This window comes from Epinephelus fuscoguttatus, linkage group LG20 (assembly GCF_011397635.1).
Source record: "Epinephelus fuscoguttatus linkage group LG20, E.fuscoguttatus.final_Chr_v1".
Lineage (NCBI taxonomy): Eukaryota > Metazoa > Chordata > Actinopteri > Perciformes > Serranidae > Epinephelus > Epinephelus fuscoguttatus.
The window spans coordinates 29025886-29049302 of record NC_064771.1 but is presented as its reverse complement, the minus strand read 5'-3'; the positions used below and the strand labels follow the sequence as shown (position 1 = coordinate 29049302).

General features: G+C 42.5%; 1 protein-coding gene across 2 annotated transcripts in view; it reads left to right on the top strand.

The window, feature by feature from the left end:
- The window catches only part of ttyh2 (tweety family member 2), a 108845-nt gene that overhangs the window by 44614 nt on the left and 40814 nt on the right, over nt 1-23417 (top strand). For both annotated transcript variants that reach the window (XM_049563143.1, XM_049563142.1), the window contains exons 3-4: nt 2490-2601; nt 18562-18782. In XM_049563143.1, coding sequence (XP_049419100.1) covers nt 2490-2601; nt 18562-18782 — 333 coding nt within the window. The remainder of the gene's footprint in view (nt 1-2489; nt 2602-18561; nt 18783-23417) is intronic.

Here is a 23417-nt window from a genome sequence, read left to right as displayed (position 1 = left end):
GCATATATTTTGCCTCCTGTAGTAAATACTGTAGGGTTCCCAACTTGGTACTTCTAAAGGCACGGACTAAATTACATCTGTTCTGCCAAGTATTGATTCATGTTCAGTTGATCGGTGCCAAATTTCGGTACCTGGGAGCACAGTGTGTGGGTAGGCAGACAACTATAGGAGATGGAAACAGAGGGAAAAGTTAGCAGTGAAGTTGTCTAGTGGTAGTAAATGTGCAGTTAAGGGTACAGTTTGTCCATGAATAAACACTGCAGTTCCTCAGTACCCAAGAAGTTGCCGTCTCTCGCTTCCCAGCTGCAAGGCAGAAGTGAAAGAAGACTGTGCTGCTCTCCGGCTCTGTCCAAAGACAGCACTGCTCTGCCTGTGTTGCAAAATGCATATTTTTTCAGTGCCTTTCTATTGGACATCAACTTTGCGTAAAATAGACTTGAAGGAAATTAAAGCTTCAGGTTGCGACTACTGCTGTGAGACGTAGCTGTGACATGAGCCTGCACAGAGCTGGTGTAGACAGCTGTATAGACGAGGCCTATACCACATGTTACTCTTCCACTATATTGAGGAACAGAGGTGTCAGGATGAGCTAGGGAGGTCACCACATGTAGCCTTCAGATAATAGCTTCTTTTCAGGCTTCTGATTGGCCAACATCTTCTTCTTCACATGACTTTAGGGTTAAGGTTATATCGCTGCGTGTGGGATTGGCATGTCCTTCACAGCGCTTCAGTTGTGTTCATTGGTTCTCATTTGGACACAGTTCTTTTTTACAACAGTGCATGTGTGGATTTATATTGAGAATGAAGGATGGAAAAATCTTGTTTTCAGAACCACCCATATGTGTGGAGTAGACCTAAAAGAAGAGCGTATCTGTTGCATGAGACATGCAAGTAAAAAAGGTGTCTGATACGCTTATGGCGTAGACATGAAGGGCAGTGGCAAGCCAAAAGCAGTCATATTTATCGTTACAGTTTTCAAAACAACACAGACAATGCTGGCTTTGTAATGCAAAGCTGGCCAAGGCAACACGTCTTTGGATTGTTTGTTTTCAACTGAAATACATTTTTGTTATGACAGAGACAGGTAAGTATTGAAAAAAAAAAGTTTAAATGTGAATGGTACCCAACCACAAAGCAGAAAAGACAACACTTACTATATCCTCCTGAGACCCTGGGTCCTCATACGAAGACATCGCATTTTAGGTTTCCTGCCCTTATACTTCATTCTACTTAACTCAGACCTGTTGTCCTCATTCGTGGACACTTCTTTGTGCCATCTAGTGGTAGTAAGAGCACAATACACTGATCTATGTAAAAACAAGATGGCAGCCATCTCTGCTAAGTCAGTCTGCAGCTGATCCCGACACAAAAGTTGACAAAGTCCAAAACCTGATCACAGTTTATGGTTGAAACTTGTTTATTTATGTATAATAATGTTTGTAGTTTGACATGGCAACAAATTCGACCAATTTTAGCAACAGTAACAAGATGAGACACTATTAATGAGGGAGTACTCATTTGAGGACATTGGGACTTTATTATCATTGGCAATATTTATTTTTTCATACTATCAGGTCCTACTGATCCCAAATAGCTAGGAGGAATTAAAAATGCAAAACAAACAAAAGTTTGTGTCTCAGGAGGATATTACGATATCCAAAACTCAGACGATATCTACTCACAGATCACAGATATCATTATATCTATCTACTTCTAGTAGTAAACCAGTCAGTTCTAAGGTTGACATAACTGTGTCCATGAAGAGTAGGCTTTCCGCACAGAGATTTCAGTTTCACTTTCTTTGTTTTTCTTAAAGCTATGTTCAAAAGGGAAAAGAGGTGAGACAGTGTTTGAGTCGAACGTGCTGGTGCAGCAGAGAAACATTTTACAGGAGAAGTGCGAACTCTGAATGAATCTAATTTTACTTCTCCCACAACTCTAATTGTGTGTGAAGTCTCCAAGATGCTCCCCAAAGACACACAGAGACGGCAACTTTCCAATCCACTGTCATTCATTCTGTTCGGATGTCTGCCTTCACCTTGACAATTAACTATTGAATAGAGAAAATAACATTTCCATCTCCTTTCAGGGATCGTCCCAAAGTGCCTCATTACCTTTGCATTCTTTCCTGTTTATGCAAAAAGTCAGGGTTGATGGAGAAATTGATGATACTGCTTTATGATAATGCCCAAATGCCAGGGCGAATAGGAGGGCATGAAATATTCATAACATGTTGTGTAGGTGCTGTTTGCTGTTGTGCCACACTCTTTGTAGGAAGTATATGTCTATCCCAGGAGTCCATTTTTAGGTTGCATTAATTTTTTAATTCACCAAAGGTCCTAATGATGACGGACGAACTTCAGTGACTGAAAAGGACATCACCTCTGACACGCAGGATTCACAAGCCGAGCAGCGCTGATGTAGCTCTCTGCTCCTCTCATTCATTTATCAAAGGCTTACCTGTCCCTCCCTGCCTCTTTTCTCTGCAGCATCGCAGTGGGTGTGGGTTTCTATGGCAACAGCGAGACCAATGACGGCGTATACCAGTTGACCTACTCCCTGTACAATGCCAATCACACGCTGGGCGGCGTGGACAGTCTGGTAAGTGAAACACTAGTGTCATATGATGAATGTTTCCTCCACATAAACACATGTGCCTCATCATGTATGAAGTTAGCGGCATCGTGCTTTTTAAAAGCAAACCGAAAACATTCAGTTCAGCCTGCACTATTTCATAAGACACAGTTCATAGATGAGAGAGTCGTCTAGCTGGAAACAAACAGCTCTGAGTGAAGGCTTCAGAAATGCTGGTTCACACACACAAACACACACGCAGGAGGAGGAAAGCCCAGAGGACTCAATTTAGTATGCCTTTAAATGTTTTTATAGTCTTTTTATGGCTTTTTACCGCTACACACAAATTGACAGCCTTTCCACGCAAAAACTCTTCCCAGGCAGACAACTCACACACACACACACACTCCCCCCTCCCTGCTCCACCTTCTCCCAGCCGCCGTGGCCTCGGCAGAAACAAAGCATCGCCCTGTGTCTTTCTTGTGCTCTCTTTAGCACAGTATGTGTGCGTGATACTTTTCTATTTTTATCTGCCTCAGTTCTCATCACACAGACGCCCAAGTGTAGCTCGCTGTTTCACAAATTTCACACTAATGACAAGGTGTTTTTTTTCCTTTCAGTCAAGAAGTCAAAACAGTTGGATGTTTTCTCCCTGTTGATTTTTTTCCTCACCGATGTTTTTTAAAAGTTGTTTTTTTAAGTAATATTAGAGTTAATTACCTGTCAGCACTATTAGTGAAAGAACTTGGCAATTTAGCTCGGCTATCCACAGTATTGTGCCGTCGTCTGAGCGGTACACTCGAGACTTCGGCTTTAGTCAGACTAATTTCACAAAAATGACAATTAGACTTTACTTCCAAAAATCCAGTTCAGCGAATACTTTGTCGATTTTCAACTTCCTTTGTATCATAACAATGTGGGTAGTATACTTTATTAGATACACCTGTTTAACTGCTCATTAACACAAATAGCTAATCAGCCAATCATGTGGCAGCATCTCAATACATTTAGGCATGTAGACATGCTGAAGACGACCTACTGAAGTTCAAACTGAGCATCAGAATGGGGAAGAAAGGTGATTTAAGTGACTTTGAACGTGGCATGGTTGTTGGTGCCAGACGGCTGGTCTGAGTCTACTGGGATTTTCACCACAACCATCTCTAGGGTTTACAGAGGATGGTCCAACAAAGAGAAAATATCCAGTGAGCAGCAGTCCTCTGGGTGAAAATGCCTTGTTGATGCCAGAGGTCAGAGGAGAATGGCCAGACTGGTTCAAGATGATAGAAAGGCAACAGGAACTCAAATAACCACTGGTTCCAACCAAGGTCTGCAGAAGACCATCTCTGAAGCAACAACACGTCCAACCTTGAAGCAGATGGGCTACAGCAGCAGAAGACCACACCAGGTGCCACTCCTGTCAGCTAACAACAGGAAACTGAGGCTACAGTTCACACAGGCTCACCAAAACTGGACAATAGAAGATTGGAAAAACGTTGCCTGGTCTGATGAGTCTGGATTTCTGCTGCCACATTCAGATGGTAGGGTCAGAATTTGGTGTAAACAACATGAAAGCATGGATCTATCCTGCCTTGTATTAACGGTTCAGGCTGCTGCTGGTGGTGTAATGGTGTGGGGGATATTTTCTTAGTACCAACTGAGCATAGTTTAATAGAAGCGGATCAAGAGAGACCCGGCCTTCTCTCTGTCTCAGCGCTAATAGAATATAAACCAAGATTCTGTCGCTGTATTGCTTATTTCTCAAGAGTTGTGTAGACTGGCCAGGGTTGGATATCAATACTCTGTACTTTTAAGGGTACCCACCAAATTACGTCAGTACTACCAAGTACCAAGCACATCTGGGTGAGAACACTGGGTTTTGACAAGAGGCGCAAGTGCTGCAAAGAGCCCCAAAGCTTGGAAGCTTGTCATGAAGCTCCGAGACCAAGCACAGAGCTCCCTGGAGCCGTCCGTTATAACTTCAGACAGGAAGCGGAGGCACCCCAAAGCCTGGAAGTGACCAATGCCACTTGGTCGGCCATCCCATCAGTCGCTCCATCAGCCACTCCATTAGCCGCTCCATCAGCTACTATGTCAAGCTAAAACTATCACTGCAGCACCGATCTGATGCAGTAGTTTTAGCGTCTGGTCTCTTTTGTTTCCTGTATTATTTTAGTTGTAGCCTAGCATTCCTGCTAGATGAGCAGACACGCATACACACAAAAGCAGACAGACAGAGACAGAAGATTAGCTGTGTGATTAGAAAAGAGCAGAGGAGCAGAACTGCACTTCAGTCTACAACTACACCCCAGCAGCTTGTTCAGAAATTAAATTCTTGTTATTACAGAGACTGTTAAGTTCCAAAAAAGATACCAATGGGTACCAGTACCAAATTCCAGGTACTGGAACCAAACTCTGTCTGTAATGATTGAAATATAAATGGTACCCAACCCAACTCGAGACTGTTTTTGAGACTTGTACAGATTAATTTAAAACTTTTAAAGACTGACTTGAGGCTTGTAAAGTTTCACTTGTGACTTTACTTGAATAAATAATGTGTTTTTCTGATATGGTGTTGGTAAACATCAACTGTGTGTTGTTGCCTCAGCGGTGTGTGAGCAGCAGTGGTCCGGTGACGGTGTCAGCACGGGCAGAGACCCCGGGTGCCTTGCTGTCGAAGAGTAGGGATTAAGTGTCCATCTGTGTTAATGGAGATTAATGTGGTGGTATGTGAGCCACTTAGCGCGGTGACTCGACGTGGCCTCAGTAACAAACACTTTGCTGAGAGCGCACAGCTCTATGTTAGAACTTCTTCTGCTGAGGATGAGGGAAAACAATCTCAGATATTAATGGAGAGCTGCTGTCTGGCTCCAATTGATGCGCTTAATAAATTATTTAAACTGGGAACATGTAAGAACTCTGTGATTAGTGATGTTGGAAGATCAGTGGAGCTGCTGTAGATTGTCAGTTGGGATTAGCTCTCACATGACGCTATGTTAGTCCTTTCGATTTACTCCATTTAATCGATATGACCACGTTAAGCCTGTATCACCTTAACACAGAGGCATAGATACATCTCTTTGTCACGTCTAGATTGCATGAATTGCTCTCTGATTGCCCCCTGTTATTCTTGTAAAGCACTTAGCCACGTTCATTTCTCAAAGTCATATTAGCAAGAGGGGAGAAATCATTAACATATAGCTCATCTGAAAGCTTGTCAGCGCGTCCCTCTGGGATGTGTGAACTCGTGCAAACACATAATTGGACATGGTGGCCTTTATTTTAGCAGCTTAGGCGCGCAAGTGTGCTCATGTGTGTGTGTGGATGAGTGAGTTCATTGCACGCAGCTATAGACTGTTAAGGAGTCTCATTCTCGGGTAAGACAAAGAGCCCAGTGTGCCACACACAGTTCCCAGTCTCCCCCCACCTAATCAACCATGAGCATGGGAGACAAAGCCGTTTGATGGGGAAGAACAAGGAGCAATGCTAGCCCGTCTGATTGGCAGAGTCGGGATTGAAATCTGTATTGAAATCAGTGACAATGAAGGCCTCACTGCCCTTTGGCCCACACAAATGCCTTTTAGCCCGGCTCTGAGAGAGTTTAGAAGTGAGTTCACTTCTAAAGACTCGGTATATAAGCGAGGAGAGGAAGGAAGTTAGACTCATTATCACTAGATGCTTTTTTCTCGGCTACTGTTGAGACCTTGATTAGTTACGGTCTGGAATATATGCATATGATGTGTTTATGAACACACACACACACACACACACACACACACACACACACACACACGGGAACTCTCTTAGCAGCAAAACACTTGCATACTAACAGAGGAGCAATTTACTTTTTAAACAGAGATGCAAAAACCCATCAACAGGGCTGTTGAATCTGGGAACTGGCCAACCTGGATGCTTCATCTATGCTGTAATGGGACTGATGTGACATTTGAAGTATTTAGCCACACTAATAATAACTCTATTGTTTGGAGATGGGTGTTGTGAGAGTGTTTGGCAGCCAGCAGTCACCCAGCGGACTGGGTCGATGTCTGGGTCACTCACTTAGCATTTGGCCGGAGCTCAAACACGGTTTGGAAGTTGGCCCTCTACATAATTACAAACATGCCTATTTCAACAGCATTTTCATAATTAGAGTTTATTTATGAACGTGAAGGAATGATTTTTGTGTTCCCAGCACTCTTGATATTTAACCTGCTTCACTTTAATGTGGGAGGAAACCTGCACCAAAAACTCCACACAGACCGTCCCAGTTGGCTCAGGTGGAGTTCAGACCTTCCTGCTGTGAAGCGACAGCGCTAATCACTGAGCCTCCCCGCTGTGTGTGTCTGTGCACACGCATGTTCACACTCTGACCCTGGGCTTTGTCCAGGAAAAATGATTTCTGAGAAGTGGCACTCCTCAAAGGAGTCAAGGTATCTCAATATATTGTTCACGAGGGATGAGTGTGAGATCAACGGACAGATCAGTGCAGAGTAGGCAGTAAAGCTGGATTTATGGTCACTGCATGGGGTTAGCTGGAGTCCAGCTGTACTTATCTACAGCACAGGTTTTGATTTATAGTTCAGTGTCATGTGGGCTCATTCACATGGACTACACTTGAAAGTAAGACCACTGTTTCTTTGCATTGAAGGGAATCGGTCAAGGTAGTTGAGACATCTGATAAAGAAAGAGCGAGCTATGTGATGTAGCTTGGAAAAGCTTGTTGCCACCACGAACCGTGATGAAATTTAAAGTGAAGGAAAATGTATACATGTATGGATTTGACTTCTCTCGTCGTCTCCACAACAGTAACTTCAGCAATAACACAGAGAGCAGCAGCATCAGAATTTGTTGTATGGCTGAGTGATCAATCAAATTTTATTTCCAATTACAATCTGGGCTTCCACTGATTATCAAAACAAGATAATCGAGATAAAACGATTATTGTTCAGCAATAACACACTCGCACACCCTCACATGTACTATACGTTGTAGAGAATACCAAATTAAAGCACATGATCAAAGTGTTTGGGCCTCGCTACAATGTGCATTCACGTGTGCCAAATATGCACTATTGAATTTACATTAACATAAGAATTTACATTGCATTAAACGTGCGCTCGGTTGCATTTAACATCATGACTATGATGTTCAAACGTCAGCTGTTGATCACCACTTTTCAAACGCGACCTCCCTGTCCTACATTCTCGTGTCAGCACGGTGGACGCAGAGCCTCCAAGCATTCCTATGAGACAGCGCTGAGCAGGTTTTTTTCATGCAGCAAAGCGAGACGGTCATTGGATGAATGCGACAAAATCATCACTTCCAGGCTCAGCTTCCCTGGGACCTAATGGAGCGGTAGACGGGAGAGGACACTCAGTGTATGCATGATGATTGGAGGAATTGTCTAAAAGGCTGAACCCCTTTGTGATTGACAGCGCTTCACATTTCGAGCTCAGTCCTATGCGGATATTTGCGAGTGGAGTCTTCTGACAGAGTGCCGTCTGGAGTTCTTATTTCCATAAGCGATACAGTTCATTTTCACTGTTTATACAACCCATCTGGAAATCTTTGAGGTGTGTTTTGCTGTGGCTCTGTGGCATGAGTGTGGTTGAAAAACGGCTTCAATTAAATGCTCCTTTTATAAGTTACTGCCTCGCTACAATATGACAAATTTTATGAAGTAAACTTAAAGTGAGCTTCCCCTGTTTGAAAGACCAGTAGCCGCCACTGCTGTGCACCCATGGGTGTGTAGGTCTTAAATTGAGGTGTAGTCAGGCATTGTTTGTTTTTTTTTTGTTTTTTTTTTTAAGAACATTTTTTTTGGGCTTTTTTGCCTTTAATGGACAGGACAGATTGAAATGGGGTGAGAGAGAGAGAGAGAGGGGGTTGACATGCAGCAAAGGGTTACAAGCCGGAGTCGAGCCTGCGACCACTGCAGCGAGGCATCGCCTCTGTACATGGGGCGCCGGCACTATCCACTATGCTACCGACACCCCAGTCAGGCACATTGTTGACGTATGGCTATTTTGGGGCAGCAGGAAACGGCTGTGCCATTGACCAACAAAAACCCGGTCTAAAGTCAGAATGGCGCAGTATTTTCCTGCATTATTCAGATGGTGAGATGCGCCTAAAAGTGGGTTGACAGCCCGTGTACATTCTGCTAGTTACACACACAGGGAGGTGCTGGTGGGTACATTTATACATCATAATTGATGAACATATTGATCACATTCTGTAAAATGTGAATGTAGCAGAGATCAGAGCAGAGCTGTTGTCCAGCTCCTCCTTAAGAGAGAGGGTGTGTGTTGTTGTTGCTTTGCTATCAAAGCAAATGTTAGCTAATGTGCTAAAAAGTTAACATTACAGAGAAATCCAATATTCCTCTTAATACCTCCCCAGTTTCTGATGAGGTGAACATGATAACCCTTAATACACATAACGTTATTTATCCTTACAACAGGAAATACTTTTTCCCTAACCTGATATGACACCTGAAAGGGTTGATTATGTGCCATTTGAAAATGAGCAAAAGTGGAGTTGGACACACTTTTACTGCACCTGCATCATGCACTTAAGACCATGAGCTATAGATCGTTAAATAGAGCTAAAGTTCATGAAAATCCACTGTTAAAAAGACAAGTTTAAAAAAAAAAAAAAAGTTAATAAATGCTTCTAAAGTCCATTCTTATTTGTGTTTAATAAGCCACACACATGCAGCCCTAATTCATTGTAGCTTAGGTGGTTCTTAAGAGAAAGAAATGTGTCATATTCCAGGAGAAGAGACAAAGTGGTTTAGGAAACACAAAGTACTCATTAAACAGCTGTCATGTCACGGTGCAAATATGTAAAAACCTCTTTGACATCCGGATGTGTGTTTTAATATCAAGTTGAGAAATGACTGACAGACACTTGTACTGACTTCCTCACTCTCTTGTTAAGCTGAAGGGAGAGTACTGACGCTGGGCCAGAGGTCATCTCTCCAGCCAAACCATTTTCACCTCTGTGTGAACTCTCGGTCTGCTCACAACCAAACTACACACAGTCATAGAGCTGCTGGAACAGTTCTCATAAGGTTGTGTATCACAGTGCTAACAGGAAACCATTCTTAGCGTGACGATCCCACTTCCTCCCTTTTGGTTAACAATCTTTGCCGTGTGGGCCATCGGTTTTCCAAAGGTCTTAATTTAACACCTGCTCTTAGTGCAGGACAGCCATCTAAAAAGCTCTGCGGTCATCACGTATCTGAGAGGAAAAGAAAGGAGATAGCAAAGAATATATTTTTAAAGAGATGTTCTGCTGAGTTTCGTTACCCAGCGGTGAAGATGGTGTCTATCTTTGCGGTGACCGAGCTGCTGAGGCACTTCAGACCCATGTTCCATTTCACGCTCTAGCTCCCACATTCAATTTTAATTGACGAAAAGCCTCTCCACCATCAAACAGAGACATCCAGTTAGAGCAGGAGAAAAGGTTTAATCCTATATTTTAACCTCAAACGTATACACTCATCTACCCTCATTTACAGGGTGATTATGAGACGAGTGTGGAATATAGCGGAAGTGATTCTTGGATGCTTGCTCGCTCTTAATCTGGCATTTAATCTTCAGAGTGTGATTTTTAAAACACAGCATCAAAACAAACTCTGACAAGCAATTTTCTGTTTTCAGATCAGAGATGGACTCTCTGGGAGGTTTGCGTCTTTAAATTAAAAATGTTCTCTTACAGCCTCTCTCTGTTTCGTGCTCTCCCAGAGACTGCAGCATCGCTTCCTCTGAGGCCGTGTACCAGCCCCAGCAGGCTTAAACATACAGATCCAATTCTAGTGAAGGAAGTGGGACTTACACACAGTCGAGTCTGAGAGGCAGAGCTGTAATGCTGAGGGAAGACACACACACAAATACACAGATAATTCAACAGTCTGTTTTCGATCCTCCTCTCGCTAAAGTGTAAAGTCTGAAATGTGGAATTCATAAATGCCAGGTTTTTCTGTATAATTAGAGATCAGATTTTATTATTTGATAGTGAAGTCAATGAGGCAAAGAGAAGGATGTGAACCAAAATGATCAAACCAAAACAAACACACACAGTGCTTAGGGCAGTGAAACTCAACCTCGACAGAGTGCTAAGTGGCCAGCCAACCATTATTATATTCACAATGGACGTAAATTGATTCACATGCCATTTTTGTACTTTGAATGTAAAAGTTGCCATTCATTCATTCATTTTCAGTAACTCCTTATCCTGCTGGGGGTCGTGGGGGGCTGGAGCCTAACCCAGCTGACACTGGGTGAGAGGCAGGGTACACCCTGGACAGGTCACCAGACTATCACAGGGCTGACACATAGAGACAGACAACCATTCACACTCACATTCACACCTACGGACAATTTAGAGTAACCAGTTAACCTGCATGTCTTTGGACTGTGGGAGGAAGCTGGAGCACCTGGAGGAAACCCACACTGACACCAACACATTGTCACTCTGACCTCGTCACATATCAACGTTTTGGTCATGGACTTTCCATGTGGGATACCGTGTCAAGTTCTCTTCTTTCAAGATACACTTCTGTTTTCACAGGAAATTTTATGTTTACATACAGTCTCTTTGAAAGTAAACGTACTATGTCGGTACAACACCGCAAATTGATGTTTTTTTTTCCATTAACAAAAACACAATTAGGTTAAGGCAGCAGAAACACGTGGCGAGATTAAGGAAAAAAGAACAGGGTTTGGCTTTAGAACCTTTCAGGACATGAACACTGCTCTCTTGGGTGAAAGTCCGTGTTTACTGGACCGATCCACCACCAGTCCCACCCACTCCAGTTGGACTTTTGCTGCCTTAGCTGTCGTCCTTGTCCCGCCGTGTTTCCCCCGATGCCGTCGGGCGCCATTAAACTATGTTGGCAACCAAATGCGTATCATGCTGACGTTAAAGGACACCTTTGTCATTGGTTTCTGACGCCGTAAGTCACTGCCCAAGTGCCAGATTTCGACAATTTCAGAGTGAGACCAGGCTCCTGACTCAGGGAGAACATGCAAACTCCGCACGGAAGGGCTCCCCCACAGGATTCGAACCAGAAACCCTCTTGCTGTGAGGCAGTAATGCTAACCATTGCACCACCGTGCCAAAGTGCACAAAAAAATCAACACAGCTTACTTCTCAAAGAGATCAAAATTAACAAAAGCCCTCAAGAGCCCTCAAATGTCCTCAAATCGGAGAAACCCCCTGCCCACACCTGCCCTGTGTGGGGCTGCTGGGACTGGATTTGCCTCGTTTATTCATTGTGTCTGATAAATATTATAAATGTTTGCTCATTAACTGGCCCCCTGTCTCCTATCGCTGCAAAAGTGCCCCCCAGGCAAAGCAAGCTGAGCATCCCTGGCTCAGGGTCTTCAAAATAAATGCATGAAAACAAGATCCTTTACATAACACCCATGAACGACATGTTCTTATCTTTCCTCAAGCAACATTTGATATTTGACAGCGCTCTGTCAGTTTGTCAGCCCGAGGCCACTGTCATTTGTCACACTTATGTCATTTGTCCTGACAGAAATGAATAGTGATCAAATAAATACATTTACTTTTTGAATAAAATATAATTTAATGGGAATTAAATGCAATGTGATTGTTATTATAAGTCTAATACTCGTCAATTAAATGTATTTAATTCTAAAATAAAGTATTATTGCATCATTTAGGCTGATATATTGGGATGACAGCTTCTGTCTGTGGATGTTTCAGTTAGGAAGACGTTTTATTTTAGCGTGTTGCAGTTCTATATGTTTCCTTCACGATAACGATTCTGACACCGGAGCTTGCGTTTTGTTCGTTACCAGCTACCAAGCTGCTATCATTATTGTAATGCATAGCTCAGCTTAAACTCTTTGTAAACTATCAACAAACACATCTGTGATGCGTCTTCAGATACTTTATAAAGTTCATATGAAATTGGCAGCACTAGTACCACTGCTCGAAGCTAAAGCCTGCATACTGTACGTGTTGCCTTTTAACTCATGGGACTTTCCATTGTAAAATGTTGCCAGTGTAAATTGCTGACATTTTGCTAACGGTTAATGTAACACTAACCAGAACTCAGTTCTTTGCTGCTTTGAAACACTTGTTGCCAGTGGCTGTACAACGCAACTTGCTGTGTAGGCTGCTGTTTTAGAGCAGTGAAGAAAAACTGATTCCTGGGAAAACTGCTGGTGTGAAACTAAAGTTTATTACAAAAGTTAGTGGTATCTGACTGGCGCATAGACTCGTATACTCGCCAATGCCAGATCCCATGGATGGATTACTGAACTGGCCTACCAGGCACAGGCCCAGGGGCCCTTAAAGTTTCAGGGCCCACTTAGTGTTGACTTGTAAAAAGTTTCTGAAATTAACATGCATGAACTGACCAGGAGGAGACTCAAAATTACAACAAAGGGACACAAGAAGACCACCGGGACATATAAAATAACTACAAAGAGACAAAAAATAACTACAAAAAATAGCAAAACAACTACAGAGAAACACAAAATGACCTCAAAGAGACAAAATATAACTACAAAAATTGGCAAAACAACTACAAAGGAACACAAAATGACCTCAAAGAGACAAAAAATAACTACATAAATTGGCAAAAAACAACTACAGAGAGACACAAAATGACCTCAAAGAGACACAAAATAACCAGACACAAAATAACCACAAAAATGGGCAAAACAACTACAGAGACACCAAACAACGATGACACACAAAATGATCTAAAAGAGACACAAAATAAATCCAAAAATGGGCAAAATAACTACAAAGAAACACAAAATGATATCAAAGAGACAAAAAAAAATAACTACAAAAAATGGGCAAAACAACTACAGAGAGACACAAAATAACTACAAAGAGACACAAAGTAACTACAAAGAAACACAAAATGACCTCAAAGAGACACGAAATAACTACAGAAATTAGCAAAACAAACACAAAGAAACACAAAATGACCTCAAAGAGATACAAAATAACTAGACATTGGGAAAACAAACAGAGACACAAAACAACTACAAAGAGACACAAAATCACCAACATGACGACTACAAAGTCTATGTGTATTGCTCCAATGTAGGAGAGGTGGTGGGGCTTTTTTTTGGGCCAGGGATCCATTGTCTCATAATCTGCCCATGCCTGATCCAACTAGGCAGTATCAGAGGCATTTCCAATACTACTGGTAACAGAATAACTCAACCTTTAGAAGCATTTGGTTTTAGATCAGAGACCTGCCTCTACCTGGCAATCACCCAACATGCCTATCAGTGACTTCTGGGCTCAGTATCCCTTTGCCTAGTCTCTTTGACTTGTTGTATTCAAACTTCAGCATGGTGAGAGATGGCAATTCCCACTCTGTGGTCACTTGTACTTGCAACACAGGTGAAAAACTGAGCCTAGATCTCACTGATGTCGTGGTGTGTGATTGACAGGTAGAGGCAGCTCTCTGATCTAAAACCAAATGCTGCTTAAATGAAAAAGTGGGAGATTGGATCTCCAAGGAATTAAAATAAAATCTCTTTAAAACTGAAAGACGTTTTTATCACAATACATCAAGTTAAATGATGCAATGATTAAAGATTAAATAAATTTAACTGATGATTAATAGTTTTAAATTAAAAGTTGAATTCCAGGGACATGATATTTTAATTTAAAAAGTGAATATATCTCATTAATCACTATCAGCTTTTTAGTTAATTTTCCTAACATCTACACCTTATAGTTGTTCACCCTCTGGCGAGTAGAGATGAATATGCCATAACAGTAAAATAGCTTCACGCTAAACACACTCTGCTGCAAATTGTTTGTTTTGAAAGATGCGAGGCAGACAACGCTTCTCCGTGGCCTCAAAACATCCGCCTGAGATAAAGACTGAGAAGAAGACTGGGAATCATATCTTCTTGATCGGTGCGGATCACTTACACGGTGAGGATCAGACCAAGACGGAGGAGAGATTAGCTGTATTGGCTGTCTCCCCGGGCGTTTTAGATAAGATTCTCACACAGGAGGCATGCCTCCATTCCTCATCTGCGATTTCATCTGCTCAGTCGGAGGGGGAAGCGGTATCAATGAGTGATCAGATAACAAACTACAGAGCACCACGGGCCTGTGAATTTGATCTCAGCGGCTGCTCCAGGATGGTTCTTTTTTATTGTCATTTGAAATACTAAAGCCACTTAGTGCAGGATTTTTGTGTGATTTAACTTCCAAATAATTCACAGCTCAGGTACAGCTAAAGAATGGACGGAGGCCATTCTAACATCCTGGCTCTGGAGATGTCAGTCTGTGGATTCAACACTTGAAGTCTCTCATTAAAGATACAAAATTCAGAGCGTATAACTTGTCTGAACGTGGTGGACATGGACGTAACTAAGCCAGTGACTAGCAGCTAATGGTGCTGACTCCATAAACAGTGCTAGACAACAGCCACAGTGCTGACAGCTACAGTGTTAACCAGAGGGGAACTGGAGGCTTGGTGCCATGCTTCCGCAATGCCAGCATCCTTAAATCAGTGGTAAGCATTGCATGAGCATGGTGCAAAGAGGCGGTGATGAGCTAAAAAGGCTGATGAGGGCAGATGTGGCTCAGAGGTAGAGCGGGTCGTCCACTAATTGGAAGTTCGGTGGCTCAATCCCTGGCTCCTCTAGTACGCATGTTGAAGTATTCTTGGGCAAGATACTGAACCCCATATTGCTCCCGATGGCTGCTCCATGGGTGTGTGAGTGTGAGTGCGAGTGAATGGTGCTGGTGGCACCTTGTGTAGCCCCGGCCAGTGTGTGAATGTGACGTAGTGTACAAGCACTTTGAGTGGTCAGAAGACGAGGAAGGCGCTATACAAGTGCAGTCCATTTACCATTACAGTAAAGTGATGTATTTTTCTGACAGCTGTTCTACCCACTTATTTATCAAAAATCTCGTTGTGTAAATATTTTGTGAAAGCACCAATTGTCACCCTACACTATCGCCGCAATTTTCTCCATATCGCCCAGCCCTACTTTGGTGATCCCCTGACTTTTCCTTCGCATCACCATAAGCTGAAGAACATCCTGAATCCTGTTTGCTACAGATATCCAGGGTCCCCAGAGAATACGTTATCACAGCTATGGGGGTCCTGTAACTTTTAATCTAGAGTAGTGGTGTCAAACCCATAAGTGTGACAAATGGGCGGGACCTGTGATATGTATGTATATAAACTTTGGTGCAGTAAAGAGGCTTGGTTTTCAGGATGGGTGTAGATGTCATGAACCTTTTTTTTTTTTTTAATGGCACTTCAGGTTTCAGATTTTCAAGGTAGAAATGTGGGACTTTAACTTTGGAAGATCTCAAAGTACCGATACAGTAAAAATACTTGAGTTTTGTGTCTGTATGTTGTCAGACATGTCCTCAGCATCAGGAATCTTATGATATAATGACGAAAACTCTGTCTGTGTGTCTGTTCCACGTTTTTCTCCTCACTGACTTGGTCAATCCATGTGAAATTTGGCACAGTGGTAGAGGGTCATGGGAGGAAGCAAATGAAGCAATATTACATCAATTGGCCAAAGGGGGGCGCTATAGCAACCGATTGAAATTGCAAACTTTGGATGGGCATATCTCATGCCCCGTATGTCGTAGAGACATGAAACTTTGCACAGATATGCCTCTCCTCATGAGGAACACATTTGCCTCAAGAACCCATAACTTCCGCTTATATAGATTTTCAGCCATTTTGAATTTTTTGAAAAACACTTAAAATCGATCTCTTCCTAGGAGGTTTGACCGATCTGCATGAAACTGGGTGAACATAATCTAGGGACCAATATCTAAAGTTCCCTCTTGGTAAAAGTTGAAAAACTTACTAAAACTGAGCTTCTATAAGGCAATGAATATTGCGGAGGGCGTGGCTCATCACATAAAGGTGTATAACATCTCAAGGGTTTCACCCATCACCACGCAACTTTGTAGGCATATGACCACACATAATCTGAGGGGACCCCTCCATTATTGACCCCATCAAACAAAATGGGGGCACTAGAGAGCTCATTTCTTATCTAGGCCTAACCGCCATATGGATTTTTTCTAAACTTGGTAGTTATGTAGAACAGGACGCCTCAAGGTGACTGGAGAAATTGAACTCTAATTGGCAGCTGGGTGGCGCTATAACAACAGAAAAATGCTTAAAAATGGCTAAAATGCGACTGATCACTGTGGCTCCCCCTGTGGACCAATGTTAGTTTGTTTCTTTCTAATTTTTGGTATGACTAAGTCATGGTATGGTATGCTGCACATAATCACGGAAACTGTCAGTGTGTCATTCTGTCAGTCAGTCATTCTGTCTGTCCCACGTTTTTCTACTCACTGACGTGGTCAATCTATGTGAAACTGCACATACGCATTGAGGACTGGCATAGGTAGAAGGTGACAAAGCTACCAGTGGGTATGGACTAGTAATTTTTAATTTTTATTTCCAGCAGCCCAAAAAAATCAAAGAATAAAGACCTCTCACAAGTTTGTAGTATTTACTTTTTAATTTATAAGGCACACTAGTAATTAGCAGTTGGTGTTGGTACTTATAAGGAGTACCTATTACATCGATTACCACAGGGAGGTGTATGAGAGTATTGTAATAGAATATTAAGTGACAATCATCTTTTTTGTTAAGTCATCCGAAATATCAATACTTCTGTTTATAACTAAATACCTGCAAAATTAATGACAGTGCCATCAACATCAACTGAACTTTGTATTTCAAGGTTATCAGTAAAGTTAGCATGCTAACCGACTAAGCAAAGATGGTGCACCTGGTAAATATAACTTTCTAAAAATGTTAGCATTTAGCTCAAAGTACAACCGTGCCTCAGAGCAGCCTCACATCTCGTCTCGTCTCCATCTTGTTTGCAGCCATCTAGTGTGGGTCCAACCTTGAATGCAAACCCAACTAATTACTTCCACCCAACCTCTCCTCGCCTCGGCTCCAGCAAATCCCGTGCCTGACAAACACAGCAACAATATGAGTTCTGCCTCCTGTGAATGCCAAGTACCCAGAGCTGAATGGAAGCATTTATTACCCTTTTTAATTATCAAATAGCAGGATGTCTCTGTGAATGCCATTTCCCTGTAAACAACTTCTCCCTTCAAGGCAAAGTACAGAGTAATTAAACCCAAAGAAATGGGTAGGGCCTGTACAGGAGACGTTCGCTCCACAAAGATAATGTGATCTCGCTGTTTTTGGCTGAATAGGTAAAAATCTGATGCGTAAAAATAAATGAGTCAGTGTGTGTTAGTGTTGTTTGTTCTTAAGAGGACCGCACTTCCCCTTGGGGAATGGATTAGTTGCCATATGATTACACGGCATGAACAGGTAAACAATATATCCGTTTTATTATTGCGGTATCAATTCGGAAAAAAAAGTCTGACAAATAGCAGCAGTCGTGGAATACAAATCTCCATCCTACTATTTCACCTCTGGGCTCTGGGTTTTGGCTGTTTTCCAAGCTGAACTGTTTACTCAAAACGGACCTCTTCACCAACACCCACACTCAATATTCAGCTCTCCCACACTGTCCCTTCTCCCTGCTCCGCTGCACAGACCAGCCTCATGTTTAGGCTCACCTCACCTTTGCCCATTTTATTTTTGGGAAACTTTCGCAGGCAGAAAAGTTGACCAAAGGCACCCACACAGGAGCAGGATACAGTGGGAAGAGAAGTCTGTTGGTACATTATTATTTTAGCAGAGAGGTAGAGGATATAAAATCATTATTATCTCCTGGAAGTGGTGTGTTATTCTGCTGGCAGCTTTTAAAAAACGCATGATTTACTGTTTCCAGAATGGTGCTCAATCATCAAGTACCTGTTACTTATCAGCGCATACATTTTAATGCCTCATGAATGGTTCAGATAATTAGCTTCCGTGCTTGATATTTCGCTCCCAGCAGCAGTGCTATTGTACCATTCATCTCACCCTCCCTCCTCTCCTCCTCTGCCCTCCAGGTGACCGGCACTATGGGCAGCATGAAGAGCGGCCTGCACCAGCACCTCGCCAGGCTGGACGAGATCTTCGCCACGCGGGGCGACTATGTGCAGACGCTGCAGTTCATGCAGCAGATGGCCGACAACGTGATCAAACAGCTGCTGGGCCTGCCTGACTGGGAGGAGGCTAAAGTGGACCTGGCATCCATCGCTGATCAAACGGCAAACATCGAGTACTACAGGTGAGGAACACAAAAATTGGGCTTTAATGTGCTTCAGTCACTAAAGTCAATGTCTTTATGGGACTGGCTTTTAATTTCTTTCACACAAAACTCTGGCTCAGCAAAGACGGGACTTACTATCCATTTTTTTAAAAGCAGTATATATATTACTTGCACTGAGAGGGAGAGAGACCACCCCGTATCAAAATACAGGTAGCCTACCGTAAGGTCCAGACACACCAAACTGATATCAAAGAAAAAGTTGCACCTGAAGACACAGCAAAGATTATAGCCAATGACCAACTAGCATGTATTTTCTGTGCCTGCATGAGAGGACTTAACTCTACATACCAGCAGGCGGCAGTGGTCTGTACTAGGGCTGCCCCCGACTAAGCATTTTCCTGGTCGACCAATAGTCGTAATTTAGAGGTTGCATGTGAGGTTGCAACCTGCTCTGGGTAGCACTGCACTGACATGATCAACTTTTCCATATTTATCAGACTGAATATTTACAGAAGAAGGGAATGTAGAAACAAAAGTTAAATGGTCGGGAGCTGGGCCAGAAAGCTCGCGACCTCGTTCCCATCTTCTCGAACGGACTTTCTTTGTTTTTCATCAGATATCAAAAACTCAAATACTCAGAGGTAAAAAAAAATCACTGGAGACACGTAGAATCAGATGCAACTGAGTTTAATGTGCTCGCAGGCAACAAACACATCACAACTCAATGAGTCAAGCTCCGGAGCAGGACTGAAATTTCTTTGTTTGCGCACTCGTTTTTATTGTGAAGATTTTCTGCTGAGTCGTCTCTTTCTTAATCCTTCCCACTTGGCTCTCATCGTAACGATGTCACATTTCTGCTGAGTTTCCACTGTTTTTCCTTTCATCCTAAACCCCGCCTCTTTAACTTGTACTCGTAATGTTTTCCTGGACAATCTAAGACCGCCTCCTCTTACCAGGGTCATATCAGGACAAGCTGTAATTCCCCTAACTTTCCACCAGTGTTTCTGAGCCTATCCTCATGCTATTTTTAGAAATGATGCCTTGGTACTTCTCCACCACAATACTTAAATGCTCAGTGAGTGTGTGCATCATAAGAATACATAAAATAATAAACCATGATTTGTCAGTTGCACAGAGTACATTGCTTCAACACGTATCTTTAAAGGTCATCTTAAAGGTACAGTATAAACACTTCAGTAAACATTACACTACAGGAAATATATCTGTCGGCTGTGATTGGTTTGTAACGTGACTCATGTCTGACTGCTGAGTGTGACCACTTCCTGTGTCTGTCCTTTCAAATTAAATTCCCACATGGTCCAGTCATATAGGTTTTGATTTATTTTGACAAGGCGCAGCTCCTAACAGAGTTTCAGGTTTGTTTGTTTTTCTGCGACTAAGCGACCAATGAAATCTTGCCGACAAATGACTTTCATGGTCAGCTAAGATTTGGTCGACTATTAGTGGGCAGCCCTTGTTTGTATGCATCATTAAACATGGGGAAACCAGAAGAGTGACGGATTCAAGACACTAGTTAGCCAGTTAGCACTTTAACAACATAACACGATGTTGAAGGGACAAAGAATATTCACCGTGCGCTAGCAAACAGTAGCTCAAACAAACCGTTTCTGCTGAAGAGCTCAATGACTCAAAACATAATCTTACCTAATATAACAAGTTTGATTCAGTCTCCCACCCGTCTCTGACGTCAATTCAACGTGCTAAACCAGACGAAAAAAAAAGTGTCAAGGACCTACCAGTGCAGGGCACACCACAAAAACAAGGGTGACAGGCGCTCACCCACAACCTGACATTGACCAATGGTTGCCAATCAGCTTGGTATATTAGGACCCTTAGAAAGGATGATCTGAGGACCCTTACGGACTGAAGGAATATGAATAACTTACAATGTAATCGAGGCATGGACACATAATTTGAGGCAGCAAACAACCCGGTCTTGAGACTTGTCACTGGACAACATCAACTTTTTTTTAGTTTATTTATAGTTAATGCAGAATAAGCATATAATTTTGTTTTAGATTGCTACTGACTATGTTACAAAGTAAACCATGATGGAGATGGTTTTGCCTTTTCAAGGGCTTATATAGAAAATGGCACAGTTTTCCAGAGTTCATTGACCACAGGTGTTTATCCAAGGTGGCATCATTCACAAGGGCCTGCTCTCTGCCCCTAAACATCAATGGCAACCAGACCAGGCATCTAATGAGACCTGCGTTTACTCGACTAAATGTGTAACCACGACTGGACAGTCAAAGGGACTCAGCGTTTAAGTGGGGCTCTGCTTTTGATTAAAGTTTCACAGTGTGTCTGGCTTGTCCAGTGCACCCTGGCCAGAAAGGAGCTCTATTTATTCACACTGCTGGTGATGCAACAGATGTTCAGGTTAAACTGGGAGAGAAAACCACAAAAATTGGAACACAACCAGAGCCAAGAGGACAAAATTCAGGAGGGTGATTTTCCTCCAAACTTGTTTACCATTTGATAAGTTGCCATGAATATTTTCAAGGGCAGTGCACCCACAATTTTGTGGAAGTCAAAAATTTCCTCATGCGTTTCTAAATGCAAATCAGGAGAGAAGAGTTTTATAAATATAGTTATTTATATCTTAGGTACAAGTTGCATCTTTATAAACTAGTTTACTTGGGAGAAGATGTCGAAGCATGAGAGAAGATTCTGATTAACCAGGTTCCACATTGGTATGATCACATATAAACACTACAAATTAAAATATGTATTTGCTTCTTAGAGATGCAAGATACACTCATCGTATCATGTCTCCATTATGGCTGCAATCACTGAGCAATTTGTCAGCTCAACATGCAGTTAGATAGATAATTCATGTGTGGGTAGTTTTTTACTTTATGACCTGAATACATCACATGATATTTAGAGGATGGCATGAAATAAGGTGGTTGCATGTGTGTATCGTGCAGTTATGTGAATGTAAAGTCCGTTCCAGGCTGTGGCTCAGTGGGGTGTTTAATAATAAAAGAGTCCAATGAAATTATTAGCAATCATTGCATCAACATTTACACAAGCTAATGATGGAAACAGTCTTAACAGCCACAGTAAGTTAAGAACTATTATCCAGGTCTTGTCTCATTAAACTCACACTCTTATCATCTCAGAGCAGAAACGGGCCCGTTGCCAGTTTTTCCGTCCTCGTGTAGGCTTCATCGTATTTCTGTGGAGTCTGCAGGAACAGGCAGGCTGCTGTGTTTGTATTGATCTGCAATGTGACTCCTTTCCTCTGCCGATAATTCAATGCCCCACATATCTCCGCACTGACAGAGCAGGCAAACGGAGAGCAGACAGCCAGACACTGTAAGCTGTTAATGGACTCATTATCACTGCCTCATGCCCCAACAAATAGTTGTGGTTGTGTGTGTGTGTGTGTGTGTGTGTGTGTGTGTGTGTGTGTGTGTGTGTGTTTGACTCATCAAAGTCTAAGTGTTGTTGAGTCAGAGCTGGCTGTCTGTCGTCAGTGCACTCATCCTGCCTGGAATATTGAGTTTCCTCTTGAAGCATGCTCGTACTGTTTGTTGTGTTACTTCTGTTGTGTTACTTCACAAACCAAAAAAAAAAAGATTCTTTCTGTTCTTTTTTGCTCTTTAATCTAATTTTCTCTCAGTTTCTGACGTTGACAACATCAGTGAGTTTTTTGGTTTTTAGCTAGAAACCCTCCAGCTGTGCAGAGCTCAGTTACTTTAAGGAATGTGCGCTCTATTCAGGTTTTTGATTCTCTGACACAGTTTGTATTTTCTTTTGCAGTTCGTGCGTCCAGATTTGATACCAAGGGTTAATGTGCATTTGATGTTTTGGCACTTAAACTGAGGCATACTGCTATACCTCTTAAAGAGCAAGAGATGCACATTAGGCTCACGCACACTGTGATAAAAACAGTTAGAATGCTTGAACAGGTGGGTTTCAAGATGGGATGTGACGGATGTTATGCGCTCAGACTGTCTGATGTATTGGGGTAGGAAGTTCCAGAGCCTGGGGGCAGTGCAGCTAAAAGCCCTGGCACCCATGGTGCTGAGGCGTGAGGTGGGGATGGTCAGGAGACCAGAGGAGGAAGAGCGTAGGGAGTGGAAGGGGGGTGGGGACTCCTGGAGAAGGTCAAAGAGATAGGTGGGAGCTAGGTTGTGGAGGCCTTTGAAGGTGAGCAGAGGAGTCAGCAGTCAACCTGCATGTCTTTGGACTGTGGGAGGAAGCTGGAGCACCCGGAGAAAACCCACGCTGACACGGGGAGAACATGTAAACTCCACACAGAAGGGCTCCCCCACTGTACAACCATGCGCCTTATACAGTTTTATTTATCTTTATGTATTATTTTATCTCATACGTAATTACCCAACAGGCACCGGACATCTATATGACATCAGAAATACATTGGATTCTTACACTGGACAGACAGACGTCCTGTCGACATTAACATTATAGCATTTTCCAGATGTTGGGATTTTGTTTTTCATACCTTACGATTGAATATTGTTATTCTAGATGACGTTAGCATAAGATGTTTGAGAGACGTTGGATTTGATTTACTTAACAACACAACTTCAACTCCAACTAAATATGATCATCTAAAAACGTTGGAGCTGGGTCAATGAACATTAATGTCTCAGCTCT